The 25,896-nt window shown below is 49.6% G+C and overlaps 2 protein-coding genes across 2 annotated transcripts; one reads left to right on the top strand and one right to left on the bottom strand.

The window, feature by feature from the left end:
• Positions 1-103: 103 nt before the first annotated feature.
• syngr2b (synaptogyrin 2b) lies at positions 104-20,483 on the top strand. Its single transcript, XM_065001173.1, has 5 exons — positions 104-356; positions 13,353-13,485; positions 14,990-15,094; positions 15,441-15,577; positions 15,796-20,483. The coding sequence occupies exons 1-5, from the start codon at positions 237-239 to the stop codon at positions 16,039-16,041; spliced, it is 741 nt and encodes a 246-aa protein (XP_064857245.1). The 5' UTR covers positions 104-236; the 3' UTR covers positions 16,042-20,483.
• Positions 20,484-21,431: 948 nt separating this feature from the next.
• tk1 (thymidine kinase 1, soluble) lies at positions 21,432-25,705 on the bottom strand. The gene is made up of 7 exons (XM_065001174.1): positions 25,505-25,705; positions 25,306-25,337; positions 24,789-24,902; positions 24,034-24,127; positions 23,137-23,226; positions 22,288-22,407; positions 21,432-21,864 (listed from the first exon to the last, which is right to left on the bottom strand). The coding sequence occupies exons 1-7, from the start codon at positions 25,568-25,570 to the stop codon at positions 21,679-21,681; spliced, it is 702 nt and encodes a 233-aa protein (XP_064857246.1). The 5' UTR covers positions 25,571-25,705; the 3' UTR covers positions 21,432-21,678.
• Positions 25,706-25,896: the final 191 nt, after the last annotated feature.

Here is a 25,896-nt window from a genome sequence, read left to right as displayed (position 1 = left end):
GAGCCGCATCGTATCCATATTGTTCACTTTTGTGTGAAATGACATTTTCACGACGGTCCCTTGGGAGATAGCACGCCACGTACGTCGTTGTAGGCGTCATTTTACTTTCAGGAAAGTCGTTGGGGAGAAAACAAGAAGGCGGTTGGTAGTCTAGCGATCTGTGTGTTACAAGGAAGATCCGTGGCTAAATCAACGGCTGCTTGTCTTGTGACCTGTGCTGAAGTTGAGCGACAGAGATGGAGGAGACCGGGGGAGTTGGTGGCGCTAGTGCGTACGGAGCTTCGCTCGCAGGCGGTGGCTTCGACTTTCACAAGTTTGCTAAACAACCGCACACTATCGTGCGCTTCTTGAGTTGGGTGAGTTTGACAAGGCAAGGAACACAGAGAGTAATAACGGGAGTTACTTATTGACTAAAATGTTTCAAGGAAGTTGAGCACAGAGGCTTAACGTTAAGACATTGTCTAACGTCACCTGTCACTTTGTCTTTGGATAATATCTAACGCAACTGAGCGAACTATGCCGTTTGTGTTAAACGTTGATCTGATCATCCCGAATATATATTTTTTTTTTACCACAGATGGCCCTCTAATTGCATATTAGCCAATGTGTTATTGTCGACTCGTATTCCTCTTGATAGATGTATAATGTTACAGTTGATGTCACGACACTGCAAAGTACAGCTGCTCACGCGGACGCGCGACTGTTGACAACAACAATCAGGATACTATCGAAGCGATAATGGATGGTGGTTGGTTATTTTAAATCGATTAGGTCTAGCTATGTGCCTAGGCTACACTTCCAACCAGGCTTACATGGAGCTTCATTGTCAGTCCATATGCATGACATGACACAAAGTGTTGAAGATGTTACCCCCCCACACACTGAGGGGAACTAGCCCCCCCATGTGACGCCTGCTGCTGTTATTGTTTAGAAACACCACGCAGAAGTATATATCAGACTGAAAGGATTCACACAGCTGGAACCAGGCTGAAGGGAAACGTAGTGAACACGGTGTGTTTCCATGGTCTGATACAGGTGAGGTTATAGAACAATGGCCTTTCTAGGGAGTTCTTCCTAGGTTTTGGCCTTTCTAGGGAGTTCTTCCTAGCCACCGTGCTTCTACACCTGCATTGCTTGCTGTTTGGGGTTTTAGGCTGGGTTTCTGTACAGCACTTTGAGATATCAGCTGATGTGAGAAGGGCTTTATAAATACATTTGATTTGATTTAATGGGACAACAGCCTAAAGTAGCCTAAACACATGGACACTTCTGCCTTCTGAGATACCAGGGCCTGTTTGTCCAATAATGACAATCACACACACAAATTCAACTCTGAGAAAAATCGTTTCCCCCTCAACATTAGGCCTATTCTTTGACATAGGAAAAGACACTGAGAAATCGTTTCTCCTCAACATTAGGCCTATTCTTTGACATAGGAAAAGACACTGAGAAATCGTTTCTCCTCAACATTAGGCCTATTCTTTGACATAGGAAAAGACACTGAGAAATCGTTTCTCCTCAACATTAGGCCTATTCTTTGACATAGGAAAAGACACTGAGAAATCGTTTCTCCTCAACATTAGGCCTATTCTTTGACATAGGAAAAGACACTGAGAAATCGTTTCTCCTCAACATTAGGCCTATTCTTTGACATAGGAAAAGACACTGAGAAATCGTTTCTCCTCAACATTAGGCCTATTCTTTGACATAGGAAAAGACACTGAGAAATCGTTTCTCCTCAACATTAGGCCTATTCTTTGACATAGGAAAAGACACTGAGAAATCGTTTCTCCTCAACATTAGGCCTATTCTTTGACATAGGAAAAGACACTGAGAAATCGTTTCTCCTCAACATTAGGCCTATTCTTTGACATAGGAAAAGACACTGAGAAATCGTTTCTCCTCAACATTAGGCCTATTCTTTGACATAGGAAAAGACACTGAGAAATCGTTTCTCCTCAACATTAGGCCTATTCTTTGACATAGGAAAAGACACTGAGAAATCGTTTCTCCTCAACATTAGGCCTATTCTTTGACATAGGAAAAGACACTGAGAAATCGTTTCTCCTCAACATTAGGCCTATTCTTTGACATAGGAAAAGACACTGAGAAATCGTTTCTCCTCAACATTAGGCCTATTCTTTGACATAGGAAAAGACACTGAGAAATCGTTTCTCCTCAACATTAGGCCTATTCTTTGACATAGGAAAAGACACTGAGAAATCGTTTCTCCTCAACATTAGGCCTATTCTTTGACATAGGAAAAGACACTGAGAAATCGTTTCTCCTCAACATTAGGCCTATTCTTTGACATAGGAAAAGACACTGAGAAATCGTTTCTCCTCAACATTAGGCCTATTCTTTGACATAGGAAAAGACACTGAGAAATCGTTTCTCCTCAACATTAGGCCTATTCTTTGACATAGGAAAAGACACTGAGAAATCGTTTCTCCTCAACATTAGGCCTATTCTTTGACATAGGAAAAGACACTGAGAAATCGTTTCTCCTCAACATTAGGCCTATTCTTTGACATAGGAAAAGACACTGAGAAATCGTTTCTCCTCAACATTAGGCCTATTCTTTGACATAGGAAAAGACACTGAGAAATCGTTTCTCCTCAACATTAGGCCTATTCTTTGACATAGGAAAAGACACTGAGAAATCGTTTCTCCTCAACATTAGGCCTATTCTTTGACATAGGAAAAGACACTGAGAAATCGTTTCTCCTCAACATTAGGCCTATTCTTTGACATAGGAAAAGACACTGAGAAATCGTTTCCCCCTCAACATTAGGCCTATTCTTTGACATAGGAAAAGACGTGTCACATAGCAGTGAGTGGTAGCAGCACACTGCCTGACCATTTGGGTTGGTCATGTTGTAATGTCACGTTGATCCACCAGAAGGCAGTGAGAGGGACTTTCCAAAGAGGAAGAGAGAGAGGCCCAGTTAGTCAGTCTGTGGTCTGATAGGTCTAATGGTAGAGATTGTAATTTTAGGGATCTTCCTGGTTTGATTGGTCCATTAGGTTTGAGGAAGTCCAAAAAATGTTGTGTGGGTGCGACATCTATCTACTTTTCAGATGCCCCTAGGCCCTGTTCAATAATATCTAACCAAGACCAGATGCCCCTAGGCCCTGTTCAATAATATCTAACCAAGACCAGATGCCCCTAGGCCCTGTTCAATAATATCTAACCAAGACCAGACGTCCCTAGGCCCTGTTCAATAATATCTAACCAAGACCAGACGTCCCTAGGCCCTGTTCAATAATATCTAACCAAGACCAGACGTCCCTAGGCCCTGTTCAATAATATCTAACCAAGACCAGACGTCCCTAGGCCCTGTTCAATAATATCTAACCAAGACCAGACGTCCCTAGGCCCTGTTCAATAATATCTAACCAAGACCAGACGTCCCTAGGCCCTGTTCAATAATATCTAACCAAGACCAGACGTCCCTAGGCCCTGTTCAATAATATCTAACCAAGACCAGATGCCCCTAGGCCCTGTTCAATAATATCTAACCTCAGGTCTTGTAGCTACATACCACCAAGATGTCTGTTGCTCAAACAGTCTCCTCCATACAGAGACATACACTTAACAGATAACACGAGAGCCACACGGTGTAAATTGTCAGTGTAGTTGGCCTATAAGCCTGTAAGCCTGAGCAGTGTAGCGCACCAACATGTAAACAGTGTAACACAGTAGGGTCTGTGACTCAAATGGTATCCTATTACCTATATAGTGTACTACTTTTGATCAGGGCCCATGGAGCTCTGGTCAAAAGAAGTGCCCTATGTAGTGAATATGATGCCATTTGGGACACTACCTAGGTCTGGACAGAATGTGCTGTCTGTCGACACAACCACTTCTCCTCCCTGCTCCCTAGTGGTGGGGGCAGATGGGAGGTAAGGTGATACCCCATCTAGCCCCCCTCCCTCCAGTGCTCTCTCTGGCAGTGTCTTCCAATGACCCTCTCATATCCAGTGGAACACACACTCGTCATCGCATACACACTTGCTCGCTCACACACACACACACACACACACACACCATTGTTGTATGACATGGCGTAAGGAAATAACATGGGTTATCATCTGTTGGTGCTCTCACACTGTTTCCTTTGTTTCTGTCTCTTCCATCACTCTTCCTTCCCCAGTCAGCATTCTCTCTGTCTCTCTCTCTCTCTCTTCCCCAGTCATCTCTCTCTCTCTCTCTGTCTCTCTCTCTGTTGTTGTTGAATTCTCTCTCTTCCCCCAGTCCGCATTCTCTCTCTCTCTCTCTCTGTTGTTGAATTCTCTCTCTTCCCCAGTCAGCATTCTCTCTCTCTTCCCCAGTCATCTCTCTCTCTCTGTTTCTGTCTCTCTCTCTGTTGTTGAATTCTCTCTCTTCCCCCAGTCAGCATTCTCTCTCTCTCTTCCCCAGTCATCTCTCTCTCTCTCTCTGTCTCTCTCTCTGTTGTTGTTGAATTCTCTCTCTTCCCCAGTCAGCATTCTCTCTCTTCCCCAGTCATCTCTCTGTCTCTCTCTCTGTTGTTGTTGAATTCTCTCTCTTCCCCCAGTCAGCATTCTTTCTCTCTCTCTCTATCTCTCTCTCTTTGTTGTTGAATTCTCTCTTCCCCAGTCAGCATTCGTCTCTCTTCCCCAGTCATCTATCTCTCTCTCTGTCTCTCTCTTCCCCAGTCATCTCTCTCTCTCTGTCTCTCTCTCTGTTGTTGTTGTTGAATTCTCTCTCTTCCCCAGTCAGCATTCTCTCTCTCTCTCTCTCTTCCCCAGTCAGCATTCTCTCTCTCTCTCTCTCTCTCTCTTACCCAGTCATCTCTCTCTCTCTCTCTTCCCCAGTCATCTCTCTCTCTCATCTCTCTCTCTCTCTCTGTGTCTCTCTCTGTTGTTGTTGAATTCTCTCTCTTCCCCAGTCAGCATTCTCTCTCTCTCTGCTGTTGAATTCTCTCTCTTCCCTCAGTCAGCATTCTCTCTCTCTCTTCCCTCAGTCAACATTCTCTCTCTCTCTCTGCTGTTGAATTCTCTCTCTTCCCCAGTCAGCATTCTCTCTCTTCCCCAGTCATCTCTCTGTCTCTCTCTCTGTTGTTGTTGAATTCTCTCTCTTCCCCCAGTCAGCATTCTTTCTCTCTCTATCTCTCTCTTTGTTGTTGAATTCTCTCTTCCCCAGTCAGCATTCGTCTCTCTTCCCCAGTCATCTATCTCTCTCTCTGTCTCTCTCTCTTCCCCAGTCATCTCTCTCTCTCTCTCTCTCTGTCTCTCTCTCTGTTGTTGTTGTTGAATTCTCTCTCTTCCCCAGTCAGCATTCTCTCTCTCTCTCTCTCTTACCCAGTCATCTCTCTCTCTCTCTCTTCCCCAGTCATCTCTCTCTCTCTCTCTGTGTCTCTCTCTGTTGTTGTTGAATTCTCTCTCTTCCCCAGTCAGCATTCTCTCTCTCTCTGCTGTTGAATTCTCTCTCTTCCCTCAGTCAGCATTCTCTCTCTTCCCTCAGTCAACATTCTCTCTCTCTCTCTCTCTTCCCCAGTCATCTCTCTCTCTCTCTTTGTTGTTGAATTCTCTCTCTTCCCAAGTCATCTCTCTCTCTCTCTGCTGTTGAATTCTCTCTCTTCCCTCAGTCAGCATTCTCTCTCTTCCCTCAGTCAACATTCTCTCTCTCTCTCTCTGCTGTTGAATTCTCTCTCTTCCCTCAGTCAGCATTCTCTCTCTCTCTCTGCTGTTGATGAATTCAATTTCAATCCAAAGGGGTTTTATTGGCATGGGAAACCTGTATTTACATGGCCAAAGCAAGTGAAATAAACATCTCTCTCTCCCCCTCTATCTCCATCACTTCCCCAGTCAGCAGACTCTCTCTCTGTTGTTGTTGAATTATCTCTGGCTTTGATCTCTGTTACTCTCACTTTTCAGTTCTCTCTTTTTGGAACTCCCCAGTAACTATCTGTACCATTCTCTCCTGTTGTCTTTCTTTCACTGGACAGAGACACTATTTTCTCCTTTCTCTATCTTTTCCATCCCATTCTCAAAGGAAACACACATTTCTCTCTCTCTCTGTCTCACTAATATTTGAAGAGGAAATTGGTGGCATCTCTGGTCACAAGTATGTCAGTGCTGCTGGGTCACATGACGGTGGTGGACCAGTAACGAGACAGACAGGAACTGAACTGACAACAGAGGCCTGGGTCCGGTTCATTAGGCACCAAATGGAGAGAGAAAACTAGACTAAAACAGGGAGGGACTTCCTGGACTCGTCCAATAAGAAGTGTTCATTTTTGTTTTCAGTTGTAAAAGGTTTTCTGTTGTCCTAACGAACACGACCCTGGTGTTGGCATCAGGCCCTAGTTTTTCTGTTGTCCTAACGAACACGACCCTGGTGTTGGCATCAGACCCTAGGTGAGGGAGGGGGAAACGAGGCCCTGTCGGTGAGGGAGGGGGAAACGAGGCCCCGTCGTTGAGGGAGGGAGAAACGAGGCCCCGTCGTTGAGAGAGGGAGAAACGAGGCCCCGTCGTTGAGAGAGGGAGAAACGAGGCCCCGTCGTTGAGAGAGGGAGAAACGAGGCCCCGTCGTTGAGGGAGGGAGAAACGAGGCCCCGTCTTTGAGGGAGAAACGAGGCCCCGTCGTTGGAGGGAGAAACGAGGCCCCGTCGGTGATAGATGACTGGAGGGGGAAACGAGGCCCCGTCGGCGAGGGAGGGGGAAACAAGGCCCCGTCGGCGAGGGAGGGGGAAACGAGGCCCCGTCGGCGAGGGAGGGGGAAACGAGGCCCCGTCGGCGAGGGAGGGGGAAACGAGGCCCCGTCTTTGAGGGAGGGAGAAACGAGGCCCCGTCGTTGAGGGAGGGAGAAACGAGGCCCCGTCGTTGGAGGGAGAAACGAGGCCCCGTCTTTGAGGGAGAAACGAGGCCCCGTCGTTGGAGGGAGAAACGAGGCCCCGTCGGTGATAGATGACTGGAGGGGGAAACGAGGCCCCGTCGGTGATAGATGACTGGAGGGGGAAACGAGGCCCCGTCGGTGATAGATGACTGGAGGGGGAAACGAGGCCCCGTCTTTGAGGGAGGGGGAAACGAGGCCCCCGTCTTTGAGGGAGGGGGAAACGAGGCCCCGTCTTTGAGGAGGGAGAAACGAGGCCCGTCGTTGAGGAGGGAGAAACGAGGCCCGTCGTTGAGGGAGGGAGAAACGAGGCCCCGTCGTTGAGGGGGAGAAACGAGGCCCGTCGTTGGGGAGGGAGAAACGAGGCCCGTCGTTGAGGGAGGGAGAAACGAGGCCCCGTCGTTGAGGGAGGGAGAAACGAGGCCCCGTCGTTGAGGGAGGGAGAAACGAGGCCCCGTCGTTGGAGGGAGAAACGAGGCCCCGTCGTTGGAGGGAGAAACGAGGCCCCGTCGTTGGAGGGAGAAACGAGGCCCCGTCGTTGGAGGGAGAAACGAGGACCCGTCGGTGATAGATGACTGGAGGGGGAAACGAGGCCCCGTCGGCGAGGGAGGGGGAAACGAGGCCCCGTCTTTGAGGGAGGGAGAAACGAGGCCCCGTCGTTGAGGGAGGGAGAAACGAGGCCCCGTCGTTGAGGGAGGGAGAAACGAGGCCCCGTCGTTGAGGGAGGGAGAAACGAGGCCCCCGTCGTTGAGGGAGGGAGAAACGAGGCCCCGTCGTTGAGGGAGGGAGAAACGAGGCCCCGTCGTTGAGGGAGGGGGAAACGAGGCCCCGTCGTTGAGGGAGGGAGAAACGAGGCCCCGTCGTTGAGGAGGGAGAAAACGAGGCCCCGTCGGTGAGGGAGGGAGAAACGAGGCCCGTCGTTGAGGAGGGAGAAACGAGGCCCCGTCGTTGAGGGAGGGAGAAACGAGGCCCCGTCGTTGAGGGAGGGAGAAACGAGGCCCCGTCGTTGAGGGAGGGAGAAACGAGGCCCCGTCGTTGAGGGAGGGAGAAACGAGGCCCCGTCGTTGAGGGAGGGGGAAACGAGGCCCCGTCGTTGAGGGAGGGGGAAACGAGGCCCCGTCGGTGAGGGAGGGAGAAACGAGGCCCCGTCGTTGGAGGGAGAAACGAGGCCCCGTCGTTGGAGGGAGAAACGAGGCCCCGTCGTTGGAGGGAGAAACGAGGCCCCGTCGTTGGAGGGAGAAACGAGACCCCGTCGGTGATAGATGACTGGAGGGGGGAAACGAGGCCCCGTCGAGGGAGGGGAAACGAGGCCCCGTCGTTGAGGGGAGGGGGAAACGAGGCCCCGTCGTTGAGGGAGGGGGAAACGAGGCCCCGTCGTTGAGGAGGGGGAAACGAGGCCCCGTCGTTGAGGAGGGGGAAACGAGGCCCCGTCGTTGAGGGAGGGAGAAACGAGGCCCCGTCGTTGAGGGAGGGAGAAACGAGGCCCCGTCGTTGAGGGAGGGAAACGGGCCCCGTCGTTGAGGGAGGGGAGAAGGCCCCGTCGTTGAGGGGGGAAACGAGGCCCCGTCGTTGAGGGAGGGGAAACGAGGCCCCGTCGTTGAGGGGGGAGAGGGGCCCCGTCTTTGAGAAACGAGGCCCCGTCGTTGAGGGAGGGAGAAACGAGGCCCCGTCGTTGAGGGAGGGAGAAACGAGGCCCCGTCGTTGAGGGAGGGAGAAACGAGGCCCCGTCGTTGAGGGAGGGAGAAACGAGGCCCCGTCGTTGAGGGAGGGAGAAACGAGGCCCCGTCGTTGAGGGAGGGAGAAACGAGGCCCCGTCGTTGAGGGAGGGAGAAACGAGGCCCCGTCGTTGGAGGGGGAAACGAGGCCCCGTCGTTGGAGGGGGAAACGAGGCCCCGTCGTTGGAGGGGGAAACGAGGCCCCGTCGGTGAGGGAGGGGGAAACGAGGCCCCGTCGTTGAGGGAGGGAGGGGGAGAAACGAGGCCCCGTCGTTGAGGAGGGAGAAACGAGGCCCGTCGTTGAGGGAGGGAGAAACGAGGCCCCGTCGTTGAGGGAGGGAGAAACGAGGCCCCGTCGTTGAGGGAGGGAGAAACGAGGCCCCGTCGTTGAGGAGGGAGAAACGAGGCCCCGTCGTTGAGGGAGAAACGGGGGAGGGAGAAACGAGGCCCCGTCGTTGGAGGGAGGGAGAAACGAGGCCCCGTCGTTGGAGGGGGAAACGAGGCCCGTCGTTGGAGGGGAAACGAGGCCCCGTCGGTGATAGATGACTGGAGAAACGAGGCCCCGACGTTGGGGAGGGGGAAACGAGGCCCCGTCGTTGAGGGAGGGCCCCGTCGTTGAGGGGGAAACGAGGCCCCGTCGTTGAGGGAGGGAGAAACGAGGCCCCGTCGTTGAGGGAGGGAGAAACGAGGCCCGTCGTTGAGGGAGGGAGAAACGAGGCCCCGTCGGTGATAGATGGGAGGGGGAAACGAGGCCCCGTCGTTGAGGGAGGGGGAAACGAGGCCCCGTCGTTGAGGGAGGGGAAACGAGGCCCCGTCGTTGAGGGAGGGAGAAACGAGGCCCCGTCGTTGAGGGAGGGGAAACGAGGCCCCGTCGTTGAGGGAGGGAGAAACGAGGCCCCGTCGTTGAGGAGGGAGGGGAAACGAGGCCCCGTCGTTGAGGAGGGAGGGAAACGAGGCCCCGTCGAGGGAGGGGAAACGAGGCCCCGGGAGGGAGAAACGAGGCCCCGTCGTTGAGGGAGGGAGAAACGAGGCCCCGTCGTTGAGGAGGGAGAAACGAGGCCCGTCGTTGAGGGAGGGAGAAACGAGGCCCCGTCGTTGAGGGAGGGAAACGAGGCCCCGTCGTTGAGGGAGGGAGAAACGAGGCCCCGTCGTTGAGGGAGGGAGAAACGAGGCCCCGTCGTTGAGGGAGGGAGAAACGAGGCCCCGTCGTTGAGGGAGGGAGAAACGAGGCCCCGTCGTTGAGGGGAGGGAGAAACGAGGCCCCGTCGGAGGGAGGGAGAAAAACGAGGCCCCGTCGTTGAGGGAGGGAGAAACGAGGCCCCGTCGTTGAGGGAGGGAGAAACGAGGCCCCGTCGTTGAGGGAGGGAGAAACGAGGCCCCGTCGTTGAGGGAGGGAGAAACGAGGCCCCGTCGTTGAGGGAGGGGAAACGAGGCCCGTCGTTGAGGGAGGGAGAAACGAGGCCCCGTCGTTGAGGGAGGGAGAAACGAGGCCCCGTCGTTGAGGGAGGGAGAAACGAGGCCCCGTCGTTGAGGGAGGGAGAAACGAGGCCCCGTCGTTGAGGGAGGGAGAAACGAGGCCCCGTCGTTGAGGGAGGGAGAAACGAGGCCCCGTCGTTGAGGGAGGGGGAAACGAGGCCCCGTCGTTGAGGGAGGGGGAAACGAGGCCCCGTCGGTGAGGGAGGGAGAAACGAGGCCCCGTCGTTGGAGGGAGAAACGAGGCCCCGTCGTTGGAGGGAGAAACGAGGCCCCGTCGTTGGAGGGAGAAACGAGGCCCCGTCGTTGGAGGGAGAAACGAGACCCCGTCGGTGATAGATGACTGGAGGGGGAAACGAGGCCCCGTCGGCGAGGGAGGGGGAAACGAGGCCCCGTCGGCGAGGGAGGGGGAAACGAGGCCCCGTCGGTGAGGAGGGAAACGAGGGAGGGGGAAACGAGGCCCCGTCGGAGGGAGGGGGAAACGAGGCCCCGTCGTTGGAAGGGCCCCGTCGTTGGAAACGAGGCCCCGTCGGCGAGGGAGGGGGAAACGAGGCCCCGTCGTTGAGGGAGGGAGAAACGAGGCCCCGTCGTTGAGGGAGGGAGAAACGAGGCCCCGTCGTTGAGGAGGGAGAAACGAGGCCCCGTCGTTGAGGGAGGGGGAAACGAGGCCCGTCGTTGAGGGAGGGGAAACGAGGCCCCGTCGTTGAGGGAGGGAGGGGGAAACGAGGCCCCGTCGTTGAGGGAGGGGGAAACGAGGCCCCGTCGTTGAGGAGGGAGAAACGAGGCCCCGTCGTTGAGGGGGAGGGAGAAACGAGGCCCCGTCGTTGAGGGAGGGAGAAACGAGGCCCCGTCGTTGAGGGGGAGGGAGAAACGAGGCCCCGTCGTTGAGGGAGGGAGAAAACGAGGCCCCGTCGTTGAGGGAGGGAGAAACGAGGCCCCGTCGTTGAGGGAGGGAGAAACGAGGCCCCGTCGTTGAGGGAGGGAGAAACGAGGCCCCGTCGTTGAGGGAGGGAGAAACGAGGCCCCGTCGTTGAGGGAGGGAGAAACGAGGCCCCGTCGTTGGAGGGGGAAACGAGGCCCCGTCGTTGGAGGGGGAAACGAGGCCCCGTCGTTGGAGGGGGAAACGAGGCCCCGTCGGTGAGGGAGGGGGAAACGAGGCCCCGTCGGTGAGGGAGGGAGAAACGAGGCCCCGTCGTTGAGGGAGGGAGAAACGAGGCCCCGTCGTTGAGGGAGGGAGAAACGAGGCCCCGTCGTTGAGGGAGGGAGAAACGAGGCCCCGTCGTTGAGGGAGGGAGAAACGAGGCCCCGTCGTTGAGGGAGGGAGAAACGAGGCCCCGTCGTTGGAGGGGGAAACGAGGCCCCGTCGTTGGAGGGGGAAACGAGGCCCCGTCGTTGGAGGGGGAAACGAGGCCCCGTCGTTGGAGGGGGAAACGAGGCCCCGTCGTTGAGGGAGGGGGAAACGAGGCCCCGTCGTTGAGGGAGGGAGAAACGAGGCCCCGTCGTTGGGGGGGAGAAACGAGGCCCCGTCGTTGGAGGGAGAAACGAGGCCCCGTCGGTGATAGATGACTGGAGGGGGAAACGAGGCCCCGTCGGTGATAGATGACTGGAGGGGGAAACGAGGCCCCGTCGGCGAGGGAGGGGGAAACGAGGCCCCGTCTTTGAGGGAGGGAGAAACGAGGCCCCGTCGTTGAGGGAGGGGGAAACGAGGCCCCGTCGTTGAGGGAGGGAGAAACGAGGCCCCGTCGTTGAGGGAGGGGGAAACGAGGCCCCGTCGGTGATAGATGACTGGAGGGGGAAACGAGGCCCCGTCGGCGAGGGAGGGGGAAACGAGGCCCCGTCGTTGAGGGAGAAACGAGGCCCCCGTCGTTGAGGGAGGGAGAAACGAGAACCCGTCGTTGAGGGAGGGAGAAACGAGGCCCCGTCGTTGAGGGAGGGGGAAACGAGGCCCCGTCGTTGAGGGAGGGAGAAACGAGGCCCCGTCGTTGAGGGAGGGAGAAACGAGGCCCCGTCGTTGAGGGAGGGAGAAACGAGGCCCCGTCGTTGGAGGGAGAAACGAGGCCCCGTCGTTGAGGGAGGGAGAAACGAGGCCCCGTCGTTGAGGGAGAAACGAGGCCCCGTCGTTGAGGGAGGGAGAAACGAGGCCCCGTCTTTGAGGGAGGGAGAAACGAGGCCCCGTCGTTGGAGGGAGAAACGAGGCCCCGTCTTTGAGGGAGGGAGAAACGAGGCCCCGTCGGTGATAGATGACTGGAGGGGGAAACGAGGCCCCGTCTTTGAGGGAGGGAGAAACGAGGCCCCGTCGTTGAGGGAGGGAGAAACGAGGCCCCGTCGTTGAGGGAGGGAGAAACGAGGCCCCGTCGTTGAGGGAGGGAGAAACGAGGCCCCGTCGTTGGAGGGAGAAACGAGGCCCCGTCGTTGGAGGGAGAAACGAGGCCCCGTCGTTGGAGGGAGAAACAGGCCCCGTCGTTGAGGAGGGGAGAAACGAGGCCCCGTCGTTGAGAGGGAGAAACCCCGTCGTTGGAGGGAGAAACGAGGCCCCGTCGTTGGAGGGAGAAACGAGGCCCCGTCGTTGGAGGGAGAAACGAGGCCCGTCGTTGAGGAGGGAGGAGAAACGAGGCCCCGTCGTTGAGGGAGGGAGGGAAAACGAGGCCCCGTCGTTGAGGGGAGAAACGAGGCCCCGTCGTTGAGGGAGGGAGAAACGAGGCCCCGTCGTTGAGGGAGGGAGAAACGAGGCCCGTCGTTGAGGAGGGAGAAACGAGGCCCCGTCGTTGGAGGGAGAAACGAGGCCCCGTCGTTGGAGGGAGAAACGAGGCCCCGTCGTTGGAGGGAGAAACGAGGCCCCGTCGTTGGAGGGAGAAACGAGGCCCCGTCGTTGGAGGGAGAAACGAGGCCCCGTCGTTGGAGGGAGAAACGAGGCCCCGTCGTTGGAGGGAGAAAGGCCCCGAGGAGGGAGAAACGAGGCCCCGTCGTTGGAGGGAGAAACGAGGCCCCGTCGTTGGAGGGAGAAACGAGGCCCCGTCGTTGGAGGGAGAAACGAGGCCCCGTCGTTGGAGGGAGGGAGAAACGAGGCCCCGTCGTTGAGGGAGGGGGAAACGAGGCCCCGTCGTTGAGGGAGGGAGAAACGAGGCCCCGTCGTTGAGGGAGGGAGAAACGAGGCCCCCGTCGTTGAGAGAGGGAGAAACGAGGCCCCGTCGTTGAGGGAGGGGGAAATGAGGCCCCGTCGTTGAGGGACGACTAGATGGATAAATAAACATGCAGGTCACAGTGAAAACAGTCCATTTGAAACTTTCCTCTCTTCCCCTTCTTAGATTTTTTCCATCGTGGTCTTCTCCTGCATCACAGCGGAGGGATTTGTCAACAAATCGCACAGCCCCGACGCGCATTGCGTCTTCAACCAGAATGACTCGGCGTGTCACTACGCTGTGGGCATCGGGCTCATAGGTAAGTAGTCTAGTGGTTCTGGGTTACAGGTTCTAATCCCAGGGCTGACTGAGAAAATGCTGTTGGGTGAAGTTGCCTCAAGATGCTGATCTTGGGACAGTTAAGCATTTCTCCCACTAATAGTTACGATTGGGGAGGGGAAGCTGATCCTAGATCTGTGCCTAGGGGGAAACCACCCTTGAGTGGAAGAATCTGGTCGGGGCCCGGTAGCAAACCGGATCAGAGATGGCATCTCCCACCGTTGTGCCCTGGGTTCAGATATAAATAATTGTTTGTGTCTCTGTGACAATCGACAATAGAAAGTATCTCTTTATGCAGAGCTATGGTGTAGTGGTAACACTCCTGGCACATGTCATCATACGACTCCCCTCAGGAGACGAGTTGATTCCTTGTCTCATAATACGACTCCCCTCAGCAGACTGGGGTTGATTCCTTGTCTCATAATACGACTCCCCTCAGCAGACTGGGGTTGATGCCTTGTCTCATCATACAACTCCCCTCAGGAGACTGGGGTTGATTCCTTGTCTCATCATACGACTCCCCTCAGCAGACTGGGGTTGATGCCTTGTCTCATCATACGACTCCCCTCAGGAGACTGGGGTTGATTCCTTGTCTCATAATACGACTCCCCTCAGGAGACTGGGGTTGATTCCTTGTCTCATAATACGACTCCCCTCAGGAGACTGGGGTTGATGCCTTGTCTCATCATACGACTCCCCTCAGGAGACTGGGGTTGATTCCTTGTCTCATCATACGACTCCCCTCAGCAGACTGGGGTTGATGCCTTGTCTCATCATACGACTCCCCTCAGGAGACTGGGGTTGATTCCTTGTCTCATCATACGACTCCCCTCAGGAGACTGGGGTTGATGCCTTGTCTCATAATACGACTCCCCTCAGCAGACGGGTTGATGCCTTGTCTCATAATACGACTCCCCTCAGGTGACTGGGGTTGATTCCTTGTCTCATAATACGACTCCCCTCAGCAGACTGGGGTTGATGCCTTGTCTCATCATACGACTCCCCTCAGGAGACTGGGGTTGATTCCTTGTCTCATCATACGACTCCCCTCAGGAGACTGGGGTTGATGCCTTGTCTCATAATACGACTCCCCTCAGCAGACGGGTTGATGCCTTGTCTCATAATACGACTCCCCTCAGGTGACTGGGGTTGATTCCTTGTCTCATAATACGACTCCCCTCAGCAGACTGGGGTTGATTCCTTGTCTCATAATACGACTCCCCTCAGGAGACTGGGGTTGATTCCTTGTCTCATAATACGACTCCCCTCAGGAGACTGGGGTTGATTCCTTGTCTCATAATACGACTCCCCTCAGGAGACTGGGGTTGATGCCTTGTCTCATAATACGACTCCCCTCAGGAGGCTGGGGTTCAAACCCTGCATCCTTCCTGTTTCTCCCACTTGCCTGACTCACCACCTCATTTCCTTACGGTCTCAATAAAGTGTTACTTTATAAATATATATTTATCTCTTTATTTCTCCAGCCTTCCTGGCCTGTTTTTTCTTCCTCTTATTGGACGCCTACATGCCGCTGATGAGCAACGCAAAGGAGAGGAAGTACGCTGTCATGGCCGACCTGGGATTCTCAGGTGAGGAGGGTGTGTGTGGACCTAGGGTTGTGGTGTGAGGAAAGAGCTTCCAGGCACCTGGGTCTTGTTCATCATAGCACCACATGGAAGAAAACAGACTGAAACGGGGCGGGACTGCCTGGAACATACAATAAGAAATGCTTATATTTTTTCCCCCATTGATAAAAGGTTTCATAACGTTTTCAGTTGTGTTCCTTAATGAACGTGACCCTGTAGGTAGTTGTAGTGTAAATATGTATATTCCATGTTTCCTGTCTGTATCAGTTGTGTTCCCTAATGAACGTGACCCTGTAGGTAGTTGTAGTGTAAATATGTATATTCCATGTTTCCTGTCTGTTTGTATCAGTTGTGTGGACGTTCCTGTGGTTCGTGTGTTTCTGCCTCCTGACTAGCCAATGGAGTCGTACGATTGATGTCAGAGGAATCCCCCAGGACGCCGCCCGCTCCGTCATTGCCTTCTCTTTCTTCTCTATCGCCACCTGGGTGAGGAGGACTGTCACTACAGCTGCCTTACTGCCTCTCCTTTACTACAGCTACACTATGGCCTGGTCATAACTTCACCACACTGACTGACCTCTTCAGTAACTGACTGACTCCATTCATTAACTGACTGAATTATTCATTCACTAATTGATTCATTAACTGACTGATTGAATTCATTAATTGATTCATTAATTGACTCCTCTTTGTGGCTACAACAGGGAATCCTAACCTACTTCGCTTTGGGGAGATATCGCCGTGGTGTTGCCGACGTCACCCAGAGCATCTATGCCGAGTCTCCGCCGGAGCAGCACACCCCTTACCCTCCGACCTACGCCCCCTCGGCCTACACCCCCACCACCTACTCCCCGTACCCTTCCAGCGCGCCAGACGACTTCCAACAACCCCCCTTCACCCCCAGCACCATCACCCAACCCCAGGGGGAATATCAACCCCCCAACTACTGAGGGGCTCCGCGGTGAAGTTTCCCCTAGGTACAGATCTAGGATCAGCTTCACTTCCCCCATTCCTAACCTTAACCATTAGTGGGGGAAATGCAAAACTGACCCAAGATCAGTGTCTAGGCCAAGGGGCAATTTCCCCATACCATTACTGGGATAGAATTATGGAGAAAGGAAGTGGAAGCTCCTTATCACCAGACCTGGGTTCAAATACTATTTGAAATATTTGTTTTGCTTTTGTCTGTCTGGAGTGCAAGGTGGGTGGGGTTTTCACTCTGTCAACGTTTATATTGGTTTAATTTGCAACAGGGAAACTGGATGAAAGCACAGACCGATAAAGTATTTGAAATGGTTTTAAATAGTGTTTGAACACAGGTCTGCTCACTACTAATTCAGTGGCTGATGTGGTTTAAAGGAGACTTCTACCCTGAGACAGCTGAGGGGGAGGGGCAAAAGTCAGGTCCTGGTCACGTGACACTGGAGCTCACATGATTTGGGATATGCGAAAAACAGCCAATGAGAGCTCTCGTGGGAGAGGCAAGTGCTTGCTTTAGCTAATCAGTGTGCTTGTCTCCCCCCCTCTCTGTTCAGAATTCTAGTCCCCTGCTTCTATGCTCCAGAAGGAAGGAGAATGTGTCTGTCAGAGGAGGCTGGTGGGAGGAAGATATAGGAGGACCTGCTCATTGTAATGGCTGGGATGGAATAAATGGAACGGTATCAAATATGGAAACCACATGTTTGACTCGGTTCCATTTATTTCATTCCAGCCATTAGTGAGCCGATCCTCCTATATCTTCCTCCCGCCAGCCTCCTCTGGTGTCTGTACATAATAGATATTCATAGTTGAAACGCCAATTCTTTGAATGGCTGTAGTGTCTTTTTTTAAAAACATTTTATCTTTTTGTTTTCAATTTAGCACAATTATCTTGATGACATGCAAGCACAATGTTTTATTCAATGTCAAAAAAGTATGTTTATTTAATTGACCAGTGTATCGTGAGACTACTGAATTCTACAGGATAAGCCAAATGCCCAAGAAAGCCTTACTATTAATGTCCTATGTAAACTGCTGGGTTTTTGTCCCACTTCAGGAGCCGTAAGCAGACTTTGACTGTGTCCCAAATGGCACCCAATTCCCTTTATAGTGCACTACTTTTGACCAGGACCCATAAGGCTCTGGTTAAAAGTAGTGCACTATATATAGGGGATAGGGTGTCATTTAGGATTCAATCTACAATTCCTTTCTCATAACTCTTAAACCCTGTCTATCTGATAACAGTCAAGGTAAAGCCATAAAAAGCCCAAGGGAAAAAACACATTAAACCGCACGTTAAATTAAACCGCCCGTGGAAAACACAAGGCTTGTTTGCTCAACTGATCTGTGTAATATGCATGTTCCTATCTAGTCATTTATGTACTGATTGAGTTTTCAGTCATATTTTATGTCTACTGTCCACAAAAACTATAGCAACTGGATAGGTTGAAACCAGGCTTGTAACCAGGAGATAAATTAGAGTCCCAATTGTCCACCCTTCTCCCAAAGCGTGCACTGCACTGGCCTACTCCCCCCCCATGGCTTTGACAATGCAATCTCCCTCCATCCTCACAGCCAATCCTGACACCAGTGCTATGCTTTTAGAACCATGTGCACTGGAAAAGGGGGGAGAATCAGAACAGAAGTCTTCCACTGCCGCTAGATAAAGCCATCTATGGTTTGTATTACTTAGTGGGTTTCCTATCAGTCGTTCTGAGTCTCAGACCACTACCTGCTTTGTACTACTAAAGGGAAAAGTAATTCATGAATAAATCCTCTTAATGCCACAACTGACTTCAGGAACCTCAGTGTAGCAGCTGGGTCATGTTCATTAGGCACCAAATGGAAGAAAAACCAGCTACATATGAACATTAACAAACACACAATTACTGAACTTCAGAAGCTATTTTGAATACATTTTCTTGGTCCTAGAGTCATTAAATGTTCAGAGTACATTGAGGGGACTTACTGCTTTCAAAACAAGTAAAACAGTTGGAAGGTTTTTATCAGGCAAATGCTTTGTTTGTTTATCATTGCAAGAAGTTTTGCTGTGGTGTGCACTAATGAACACGACCAAGGGCTGCGGCTGTGTAGCTCCGGTCCACCAAGGTCCAAGTGTGCTTTGGCACTTCATAGATTACTACTTCAAATCATCTGACTGACTTTAAATGTAAGTCATACAGGACTAACTGAAGCACTTGATAACAATACAATACTTGGGATTTCATCAATTGCTTCTTTAAAGTGGCAACCTGCAGATACATTTTTGGACATATTAATGATCTGTACCAACTGATTCTGGAAGAATAGAACTTATAAATGCCTCATGAGGTTAGTTCAATTGTTGTACCCCATCAGAACCCAAAATAAGCATTGTTTTTACTTTACCTTGTTTGTAAACAAAGTAAATGTAAACAAACACTATTTAGCCTCAACATGGTTAACTATAATTGTGACATCATGGATGGTCAGTCCTCGTATCCATAACTCTGAGTTTGAGCCCCGTCCCTCAGCTTTTTACCGAAACGGGTGGGGAGACGGTTTGTTATTGTTTCAACGGCTGATTGCAGCTTTTAAAGGATAAGACTGAAAACGGCAGACGTAGAATCCATTAAAGGATAAGCCTGAAAACAGCAGATGTAGAATCCATTAAAGGATAAGACTGAAAACGGCAGACGTAGAATCCATTAAAGGATAAGCCTGAAAACAGCAGACGTAGAATCCATTAAAGGATAAGACTGAAAACAGCAGACGTAGAATCCATTAAAGGATAAGCCTGAAAACAGCGGACGTAGAATCCATTAAAGGATAAGACTGAAAACAGCAGACGTAGAAATCCATTAAAGGATAAGACTGAAAACAGCAGACGTAGAATCCATTGAAGACTGGCTTCTATGGAAATGTTATGCACTTCTCCTTAACAAGAACCCTGGTATACTTTGTTGACGGTGCCTTAGACTTACTGTATGTAATGTTGACACCATGGTGACCTTGAGTCCACCATGGACAAGCATAGATGTACATATTCACATATAGATGTGTGAAGGTAAATATAGACACACAAAGATACGTTGTATATAAACTCATCATTGGAGTCCACTTGGCCAAAGGGAAGACCTCACTGTGTGTCAAATGGCACCCTACTCCCTATATAGTGCACTACACTATATTGGCCCTAGTCTACATAGGGATTAGGGTGCCATTTGGGACACAGAGTTGCATGTATTAAATATGAGTGATGCTACTATGCAAGGCTAATGGAAACATTTAGGGAGGGTGGAAACTCCCTCTGTATTTCTATGTATACAGGACAGTGGAGGCTGCTGAGGGGAGGACGGCTCTGAATAATGGCTGGAATGGTATCAGACACGTGGCTGCTGAGGGGAGGACGGCTCAGAATAATGTCTGGAATGGTACCAGACATGGCTGTCGTGGCTGTCTTATGTCTGATTCCATTCCAGACATTAATATGAGCCGTCCTCCCCTCAACAGCCTCCACTGATAGTGTCACCAACCATTTCAACTTCTCCGCTAGTGCCTGTGTGAAGTGTCCTTCCTACAGAAGGCTGAAAGGCGATGGTGTAACACGCTATTTGCCCAATCAACCTCCTCAAACAGTCCATATATTTACATTATAAAACCGTGGACAAAGTCATTTAAAGCCATGATGGCACTGGAGCAAAAACTGAAGGGCATATTCAGGATGATCAAACTGTTGCCTTGTGTTCATAACTGTCAGGTTTTTGTATGGGAGATGTTGCAATTTGTTGTTTGCAATTCTGAACATACCCCCTAATTAATGTCCAGCGTGGCCTAGTAAGGCGGCATCTACACAGGCAGCCCAATTCTGATCTTTTGACCAGTGAGATCAGATCTTTTGCCAATAATTGGGGGGAAAAAAATCAGAATTGGGCTGCCTGTGTAAATGCAGCCATACTGTTCAAATTGAACCTCCCCAGTGAGCAACCTTTGTATCTATGATTGATCGATAGCCAAGACTTCTGTAAGTATGTGATTTGTAGTTTAGTTATGGGTTGTTAATTGATTGCGTTTTGTTTTCTGTAGTTGTAGGGGCGATATGTATATTTCACTTCTTGTCCATTGTTTTATCGTGTTACATCATTGGTTATCTATGTGGTTTTGATTTGCCATCTGATCTCCACCACTGATCTAAATGAAATAGTGTAGATTTGAGTTCCTCACTTATTTTACATTTATGAAATTTATTTACAATTCTGTCTCACTTAACTTTAATACACCCAAAAAATGATAGCACCAGAAACCTGTTAGTTGTGTTCTATTGAATCCATTGTTGTATAAGGAAGTGATGTCACAAGGTTCTAATTCCACTTCTGTTCTGTCTAAATGACGTGTGTGTCGGCGTGGGGCAGAATAAAATCTGCTCATAATTTGACTGGTTTAAAAAAAGACATGTTTACAAGTCCAGATTGAAGTGACTGTCTATTGTAACCATGCTACAGTACTGGTAACATGTGCTTTGGAGATTGGTGTTACCATAAAAATAATCTTAATTGGCAGCTAGTTGTACTGTACAACAATGTGCCAACTGCCAAGACCTAAACAGGTTATTTCAGTCAAGGCTAGTACATTAGACTGCAATCCAATGCTATTCCTTTCACTCAGTTCACTAGGGTGATTGGCAACTATAATGTTAAGTGTTGGGTGCATGTTTCATGAGCTGAAGAAACACAGAATTTTCCCTATACGCACAAAAAGCTTCTCTCTAATGTTGTGCACAAATGTGTTTACATCCCTGTTAGTGAGCATTTCTCCTTTGCACAAATGTGTTTACATCCCTGTTAGTGAGCATTTCTCCTTTGCCAAGATAATCCATCCACCTGACATGTGGCATATCAAGAAGCGGATTAAACAGCATTATTACACAGGTGCACCTTGTGCTGGGGATAATAAAAGGCCACTAAAAGGTGCAATTGTCACAACACAATGCCAGATGTCTCATGTTGAGGGAGCGTGCAATTGGCATGATGTAGTGGCACAACCGAGCCCCTCCACCTTAGGTTTTTTAGGGGTGATTGGCACACAAAAAAGACCTTGCACACTGAGTTATGGGTTCGACTTAAGATTTTGTAAAATCTGGAAAATGACTGAACACAAACCATAAATGAACATTAAAAAAAATATATATATATTTGTATTATTATAGGAGGCAAATCAGACCAGAACTAGAAAAAGTAACAGTTGAATATTAAGTTGTGCACACTAGACTCATTGCGTGGCAGTATGTATGGTTTAGCAGGTGTATCCAAGTCTTACAAAATATGATATGTACTAAGTATATGAAGCCCTATAAAATGACAGTTACTACACAGATACCATACCGTTCAGCGGGTTGATGGAGCTTCATTTATTGTCCAAGCTCATTCCAAGTGCAAAACTTAAAAGGGATAGTTCATTACTCCAATTAGAAAATGAAGTCAACTATCGCTTTTAACCCATCACCAGTCAAATTACCAAACCTAAAATTAAAAGGGATTGTTCACCATCTCATTCAGTTCCAATCCAAGTCAACTTCCCCTTTAAAGTCATGTGAGTGAACTATCCCTTTAAGAATAGTCTACTGGTAATGATCAGAGTTGTAGGGTGGCAAAGAGTTTCCGTGGCGATGTAGTGTTGTCAAGCAGTTTCCCTGTCATCACATGCGGTGGCGTCTCGTCCCTGTGGGGGGCGCTATTCTCCTTCAACACATCCATCAGGCCACCGTAACACTTCCTGCACCGCGCATGGTACATATCGGCTCCACCAATCACCTCCAACTGGGGGCGGGGCACAGACAAGAAACAGGAAGTGAGATCATGTCCAAATATAGGCACAGACCTAAAATCAACCTCCTTACTCCTTTGGGCAGATGTGAAAGGATCGGATGGGTTATAAACGGTGAAATGGGACACAGTGATAACTGTGATTCCTGCAGGGACTTTTCATTCCTAACTGGTTGACTAATAAAACAGGGATGATACAGATCAAGAGGGGATTTCAGAAAGGGAGAGAAGCAAGTAGACCAGGACAGTGAATGTCAATAGAGATTGGTTGTAACGACAAAGAGGATATGAAAAACCACCAGTCTCATTTCACTCCCAGACGTTCAAGGGAATACAACCTTTGAGTCTGAAAGGCATGTGATGTTTCTAATGTATGTGATGTTTCTCCTCAGTTCTAATATAAATCACATCCCCCACCTCTTTCTCTGCCCCCAGTCTCTTGGTGTATGCTGCCTCCTTGTAACACTGCATACAGACAGCGTTCAGCTTCACAACGCTCTCAGCCAGGGGAACCAGGTTCAGGATGTCTCCAAAGGGCTGTAGACAGACAGGACAGGGCAGAGTTAGGTCAGACAGTAGTTCTCTGGCTAGTGTACTGTCTGAAACAGACAGGACAGGGCAGAGTTAGGTCAGACAGTAGTTCTCTGGCTAGTGTACTGTCTGAAACAGACAGACAGGACAGGGCAGAGTTAGGTCAGACAGTAGTTCTCTGGCTAGTGTACCGTCTGAAACAGACAGACAGGACAGGGCAGAGTTAGGTCAGACAGTACAGTTCTCTGGCTAGTGTACTGTCTGAAACAGACAGACAGGGCAGAGTTAGGTCAGACAGTACAGTTCTCTGGCTAGTGTACTGTCTGAAACAGACAGACAGGACAGGGCAGAGTTAGGTCAGACAGTACAGTTCTCTGGCTAGTGTACTGTCTGAAACAGACAGACAGACACACACATCATTCATACGCAGTTATTAATTCAAATTAAACTGAAACTCTTTAAGGAATACCTAGGATAGGATAAAGTAATCCTTCTCACCCCCCCCTTAAAAGATTTAGATGCACTATTGTAAAGTGGCAGTTCCACTGGATGTCATAAGGTGAACGCACCAATTTGTAAGTCGCTCTGGATAAGAGCGTCTGCTAAATGACTTAAATGTAAATGTAAAATATTCTATTCTCTGAGACAACTGTTACCGATGACGACATGATTACGATGCTCGACAACCAGGAGGCAGGCAGCAGACGTTGGATAGGACTCATCATCCATGTTTACCTTTCTCTGGAAGGTTCCGTCCAGGGCCGCTACGATTATAGTCTTCCCCATGTTGGCCATCTCCTCACAGAACTGCACTATGTCTGGGAACTGACAAACACAACAAAATAACAGTTAGGACCTCATTGGTAATGTAGCCTAGGTCAGTGTAATGTAGGTAATGTAGCCATTGGTAATGTAGCCTAGGTCAGTGTAATGTAGGTAATGTAGCCATTGGTAATGTAGCCTAGGTCAGTGCAATGTAGGTAATGTAGCCTAGGTCAGTGTAATGTAGGTAATGTAGCCTAGGTCAGTGTAATGTAGGTAATGTAGCCTAGGTCAGTGTAATGTAGCCTAGGTCAGTGTAATGTAGGTAATGTAGCCTAGGTTAGTGTAATGTAGGTAATGTAGCCCAGGTCAGTGTAATGTAGCCTAGGTCAGTGTAATGTAGGTAATGTAGCCTAGGTCAGTGTAATGTAGGTAATGTAGCCTAGGTCAGTGTAATGTAGGTAATGTAGCCTAGGTCCGTGTAATGTAGCCTAGGTCCGTGTAATGTAGGTAATGTAGCCTAGGTCAGTGATCTCCTCAGAGGCATTTCACAGTTCTGTTGTAGCCTTGATTCAACTAGTCAAGGGCCTGATGATTAGTTAACCAGTTGAATCAGGTGTGCTCGCTCTGGAATATCTTAAATACGTGGAACGTCTGGGGGAGACGTTTGAAAACAGGTTGGCAGAGGTCATAACACTAAGGAATATGGTGCTGATGATGCCATGTGCTTAACAGATTGATATAACAGATGCATATCAATGGCAGCTTATTTAGCTGTAGATGACATACAGGTAATGATCTAGTGAGGAACAAAGAGGATCACTCTGTTGGACACAGTGAGAGGCTAACAGACTAATGTGCTATACTTACAAACTGTCCTTCGTCGATTCCGATGACGCAGGCCTGCAGAGCTAGAGAACGCAGGTCACTCAGGCAGTTGGCTGGTACAGCTTCCATTGTGTTTCTGGTGTTTGTGTATAAATAAATAAATATACACACACATATATACGCACACACACACATTCATATATATATATATATATATAAATAAAAAGAGACCATCCTACTAAATACATTAGTGATGCTGCAATTCGGTACATTTTGCCATGGGGCAGAGAGGAAAATGAACTGTTTTACAGCTAATTTCATGCAATTCTGCACATTTTGCAACAGGGTGGAGAGAAATGTTGAACGTTTTTAATATATCTGAGTGAGACTGACAAAAAACAAAAAACCAATGGGCCCCAGGCTGGTAATTCGACCATGATAACACGTTTAAATAGCTGGCCGCTAAACTCATTTATCAATCTATAAGATGTTATCTGACATGGCTATTTGATTGTCTGTCAGTGAGTGACACAACAAGAGACACTGCCGAAGCACCGCCACATGTCACAATGACACCTTGTGTATTCTACTGTTCAACCTCGCAAAAGCAGAGGGGAAACAACTGTTGTCCTGGGTGGCAACAATGAGAATCAGGAGAAACAACTGTTGTCCTGGGTAGCAACAATGAGAATCAGGAGAAACGGGGTATTAATTAGTTCATGGGGGTGAGGTTAAATGTAATGTTATCTATACAAATCAGGAGATCATGTATTTGACATAAACCAGAGTGTTCTTACTTGTCGTGCGTGGCCATGCCCTTCTCAGAGTAGCGTGTATCTTTGGCATATTTGACCACCAAACAGTTGTACCGAGCGACCTGGAAACGACGCACTCGCCTTATCAACTCAGTGCTGTTAATAAGAAAATACATTTCAGTCAGTTATAGAAAAAAATGTATCACAAACTAGTAATACAACTACGAAGCGCTCTCTAAAACACTGACGTGGAGTAGATGGTTACAGTTTATAGGATAAATGCAATTACTAATATATTCTAATTTGTATTACTATGTAAAGTACACTACAGTAGCTTGTTACGAGCAGTGCTTGAGATGCTGATTACAGTACACCGTGTACTAATGCAGATTACAATACACCGTGTACTAATGCACTGTTACATTTGGCGGGCTACAATTCTAACGGGTTGTTAATGTTGTGCCATCAGGTTAACGGTGGTTCACTGGCTGTCGGTACAAAATCTTAGCTCGTCGTTAACAAATAAACAGATGTTTATGTAGAATTAGCGAACGGAAACCTTTTGCCTGAGAACATTGGGCCAAAGATGACCTGCAAACAAATGAGAGACAATGAGTTTGATGTGTACGATCAACATAGAAATATGAACGTACAGTCAGTGCATTGCATATTAGTTTTGTTATATGATTATAAAAAGGTTTAGGGTAACGTTGGAAAAATGCTAGCAAGCGTTTGTCTCAAAAAAAATGTGAACGTACCTGGATCTGTCCTATTGCTTTCCGTGGGGAATTTGGCAGGATTCTTGGAACATTCAAACACTCCATTACGTTAACCTTCTGTTTCACAATATTTCTAATAATTATGAAAAATAACTGCACTCTTTCGAGAGGCTGAAAAGATTACGAATGTCCCGCCGCGGCGGTTTCTGTAAACGCTTGATCAGGGTCACTGAACGAACCAATCAGCTCACAGAATAATCACGTGACAAACGCGCCAGTAGGTCAAATGTTCGTTCTTCTGGCGGGAGACTTTGTTAATTATACTCATTATGAAGTTGTACTTTCACATAACTCATTTGTGATTGTACTGAGCTCCACAGTATTTAACATGTATCTAGACAATTCATTATAATACTCTGAAGGCACTACTG

The sequence above is a fragment of the Oncorhynchus nerka genome, linkage group LG15 (assembly GCF_034236695.1).
Source record: "Oncorhynchus nerka isolate Pitt River linkage group LG15, Oner_Uvic_2.0, whole genome shotgun sequence".
Classification (NCBI taxonomy): Eukaryota; Metazoa; Chordata; class Actinopteri; order Salmoniformes; family Salmonidae; genus Oncorhynchus; species Oncorhynchus nerka.
Note: the sequence above shows the minus strand (reverse complement) of the source record. Positions and strands in the feature narration are given on the sequence as shown.

What these genes read in the sequence shown, in the direction of transcription:
- tk1 (XM_065001174.1), bottom strand. Translation starts at nt 25,570, where the DNA reads ATGGAGTGTTTGAATGTTCCAAGAATCCTGCCAAATTCCCCACGGAAA. An exon ending in ACGGAACCTTCCAGAGAAAG is followed by an intron (nt 22,408 to 23,136) that starts GTAAACATGGAT and finishes GTCTGTCTACAG; the next exon opens with CCCTTTGGAGACATCCTGAA. An exon ending in GACTGGGGGCAGAGAAAGAG is followed by an intron (nt 21,865 to 22,287) that starts GTGGGGGATGTG and finishes CCCCGCCCCCAG; the next exon opens with TTGGAGGTGATTGGTGGAGC.
- syngr2b (XM_065001173.1), top strand. Translation starts at nt 237, where the DNA reads ATGGAGGAGACCGGGGGAGTTGGTGGCGCTAGTGCGTACGGAGCTTCG. An exon ending in TCGTGCGCTTCTTGAGTTGG is followed by an intron (nt 357 to 13,352) that starts GTGAGTTTGACA and finishes TCCCCTTCTTAG; the next exon opens with ATTTTTTCCATCGTGGTCTT. An exon ending in TGTGGGCATCGGGCTCATAG is followed by an intron (nt 13,486 to 14,989) that starts GTAAGTAGTCTA and finishes TTATTTCTCCAG; the next exon opens with CCTTCCTGGCCTGTTTTTTC.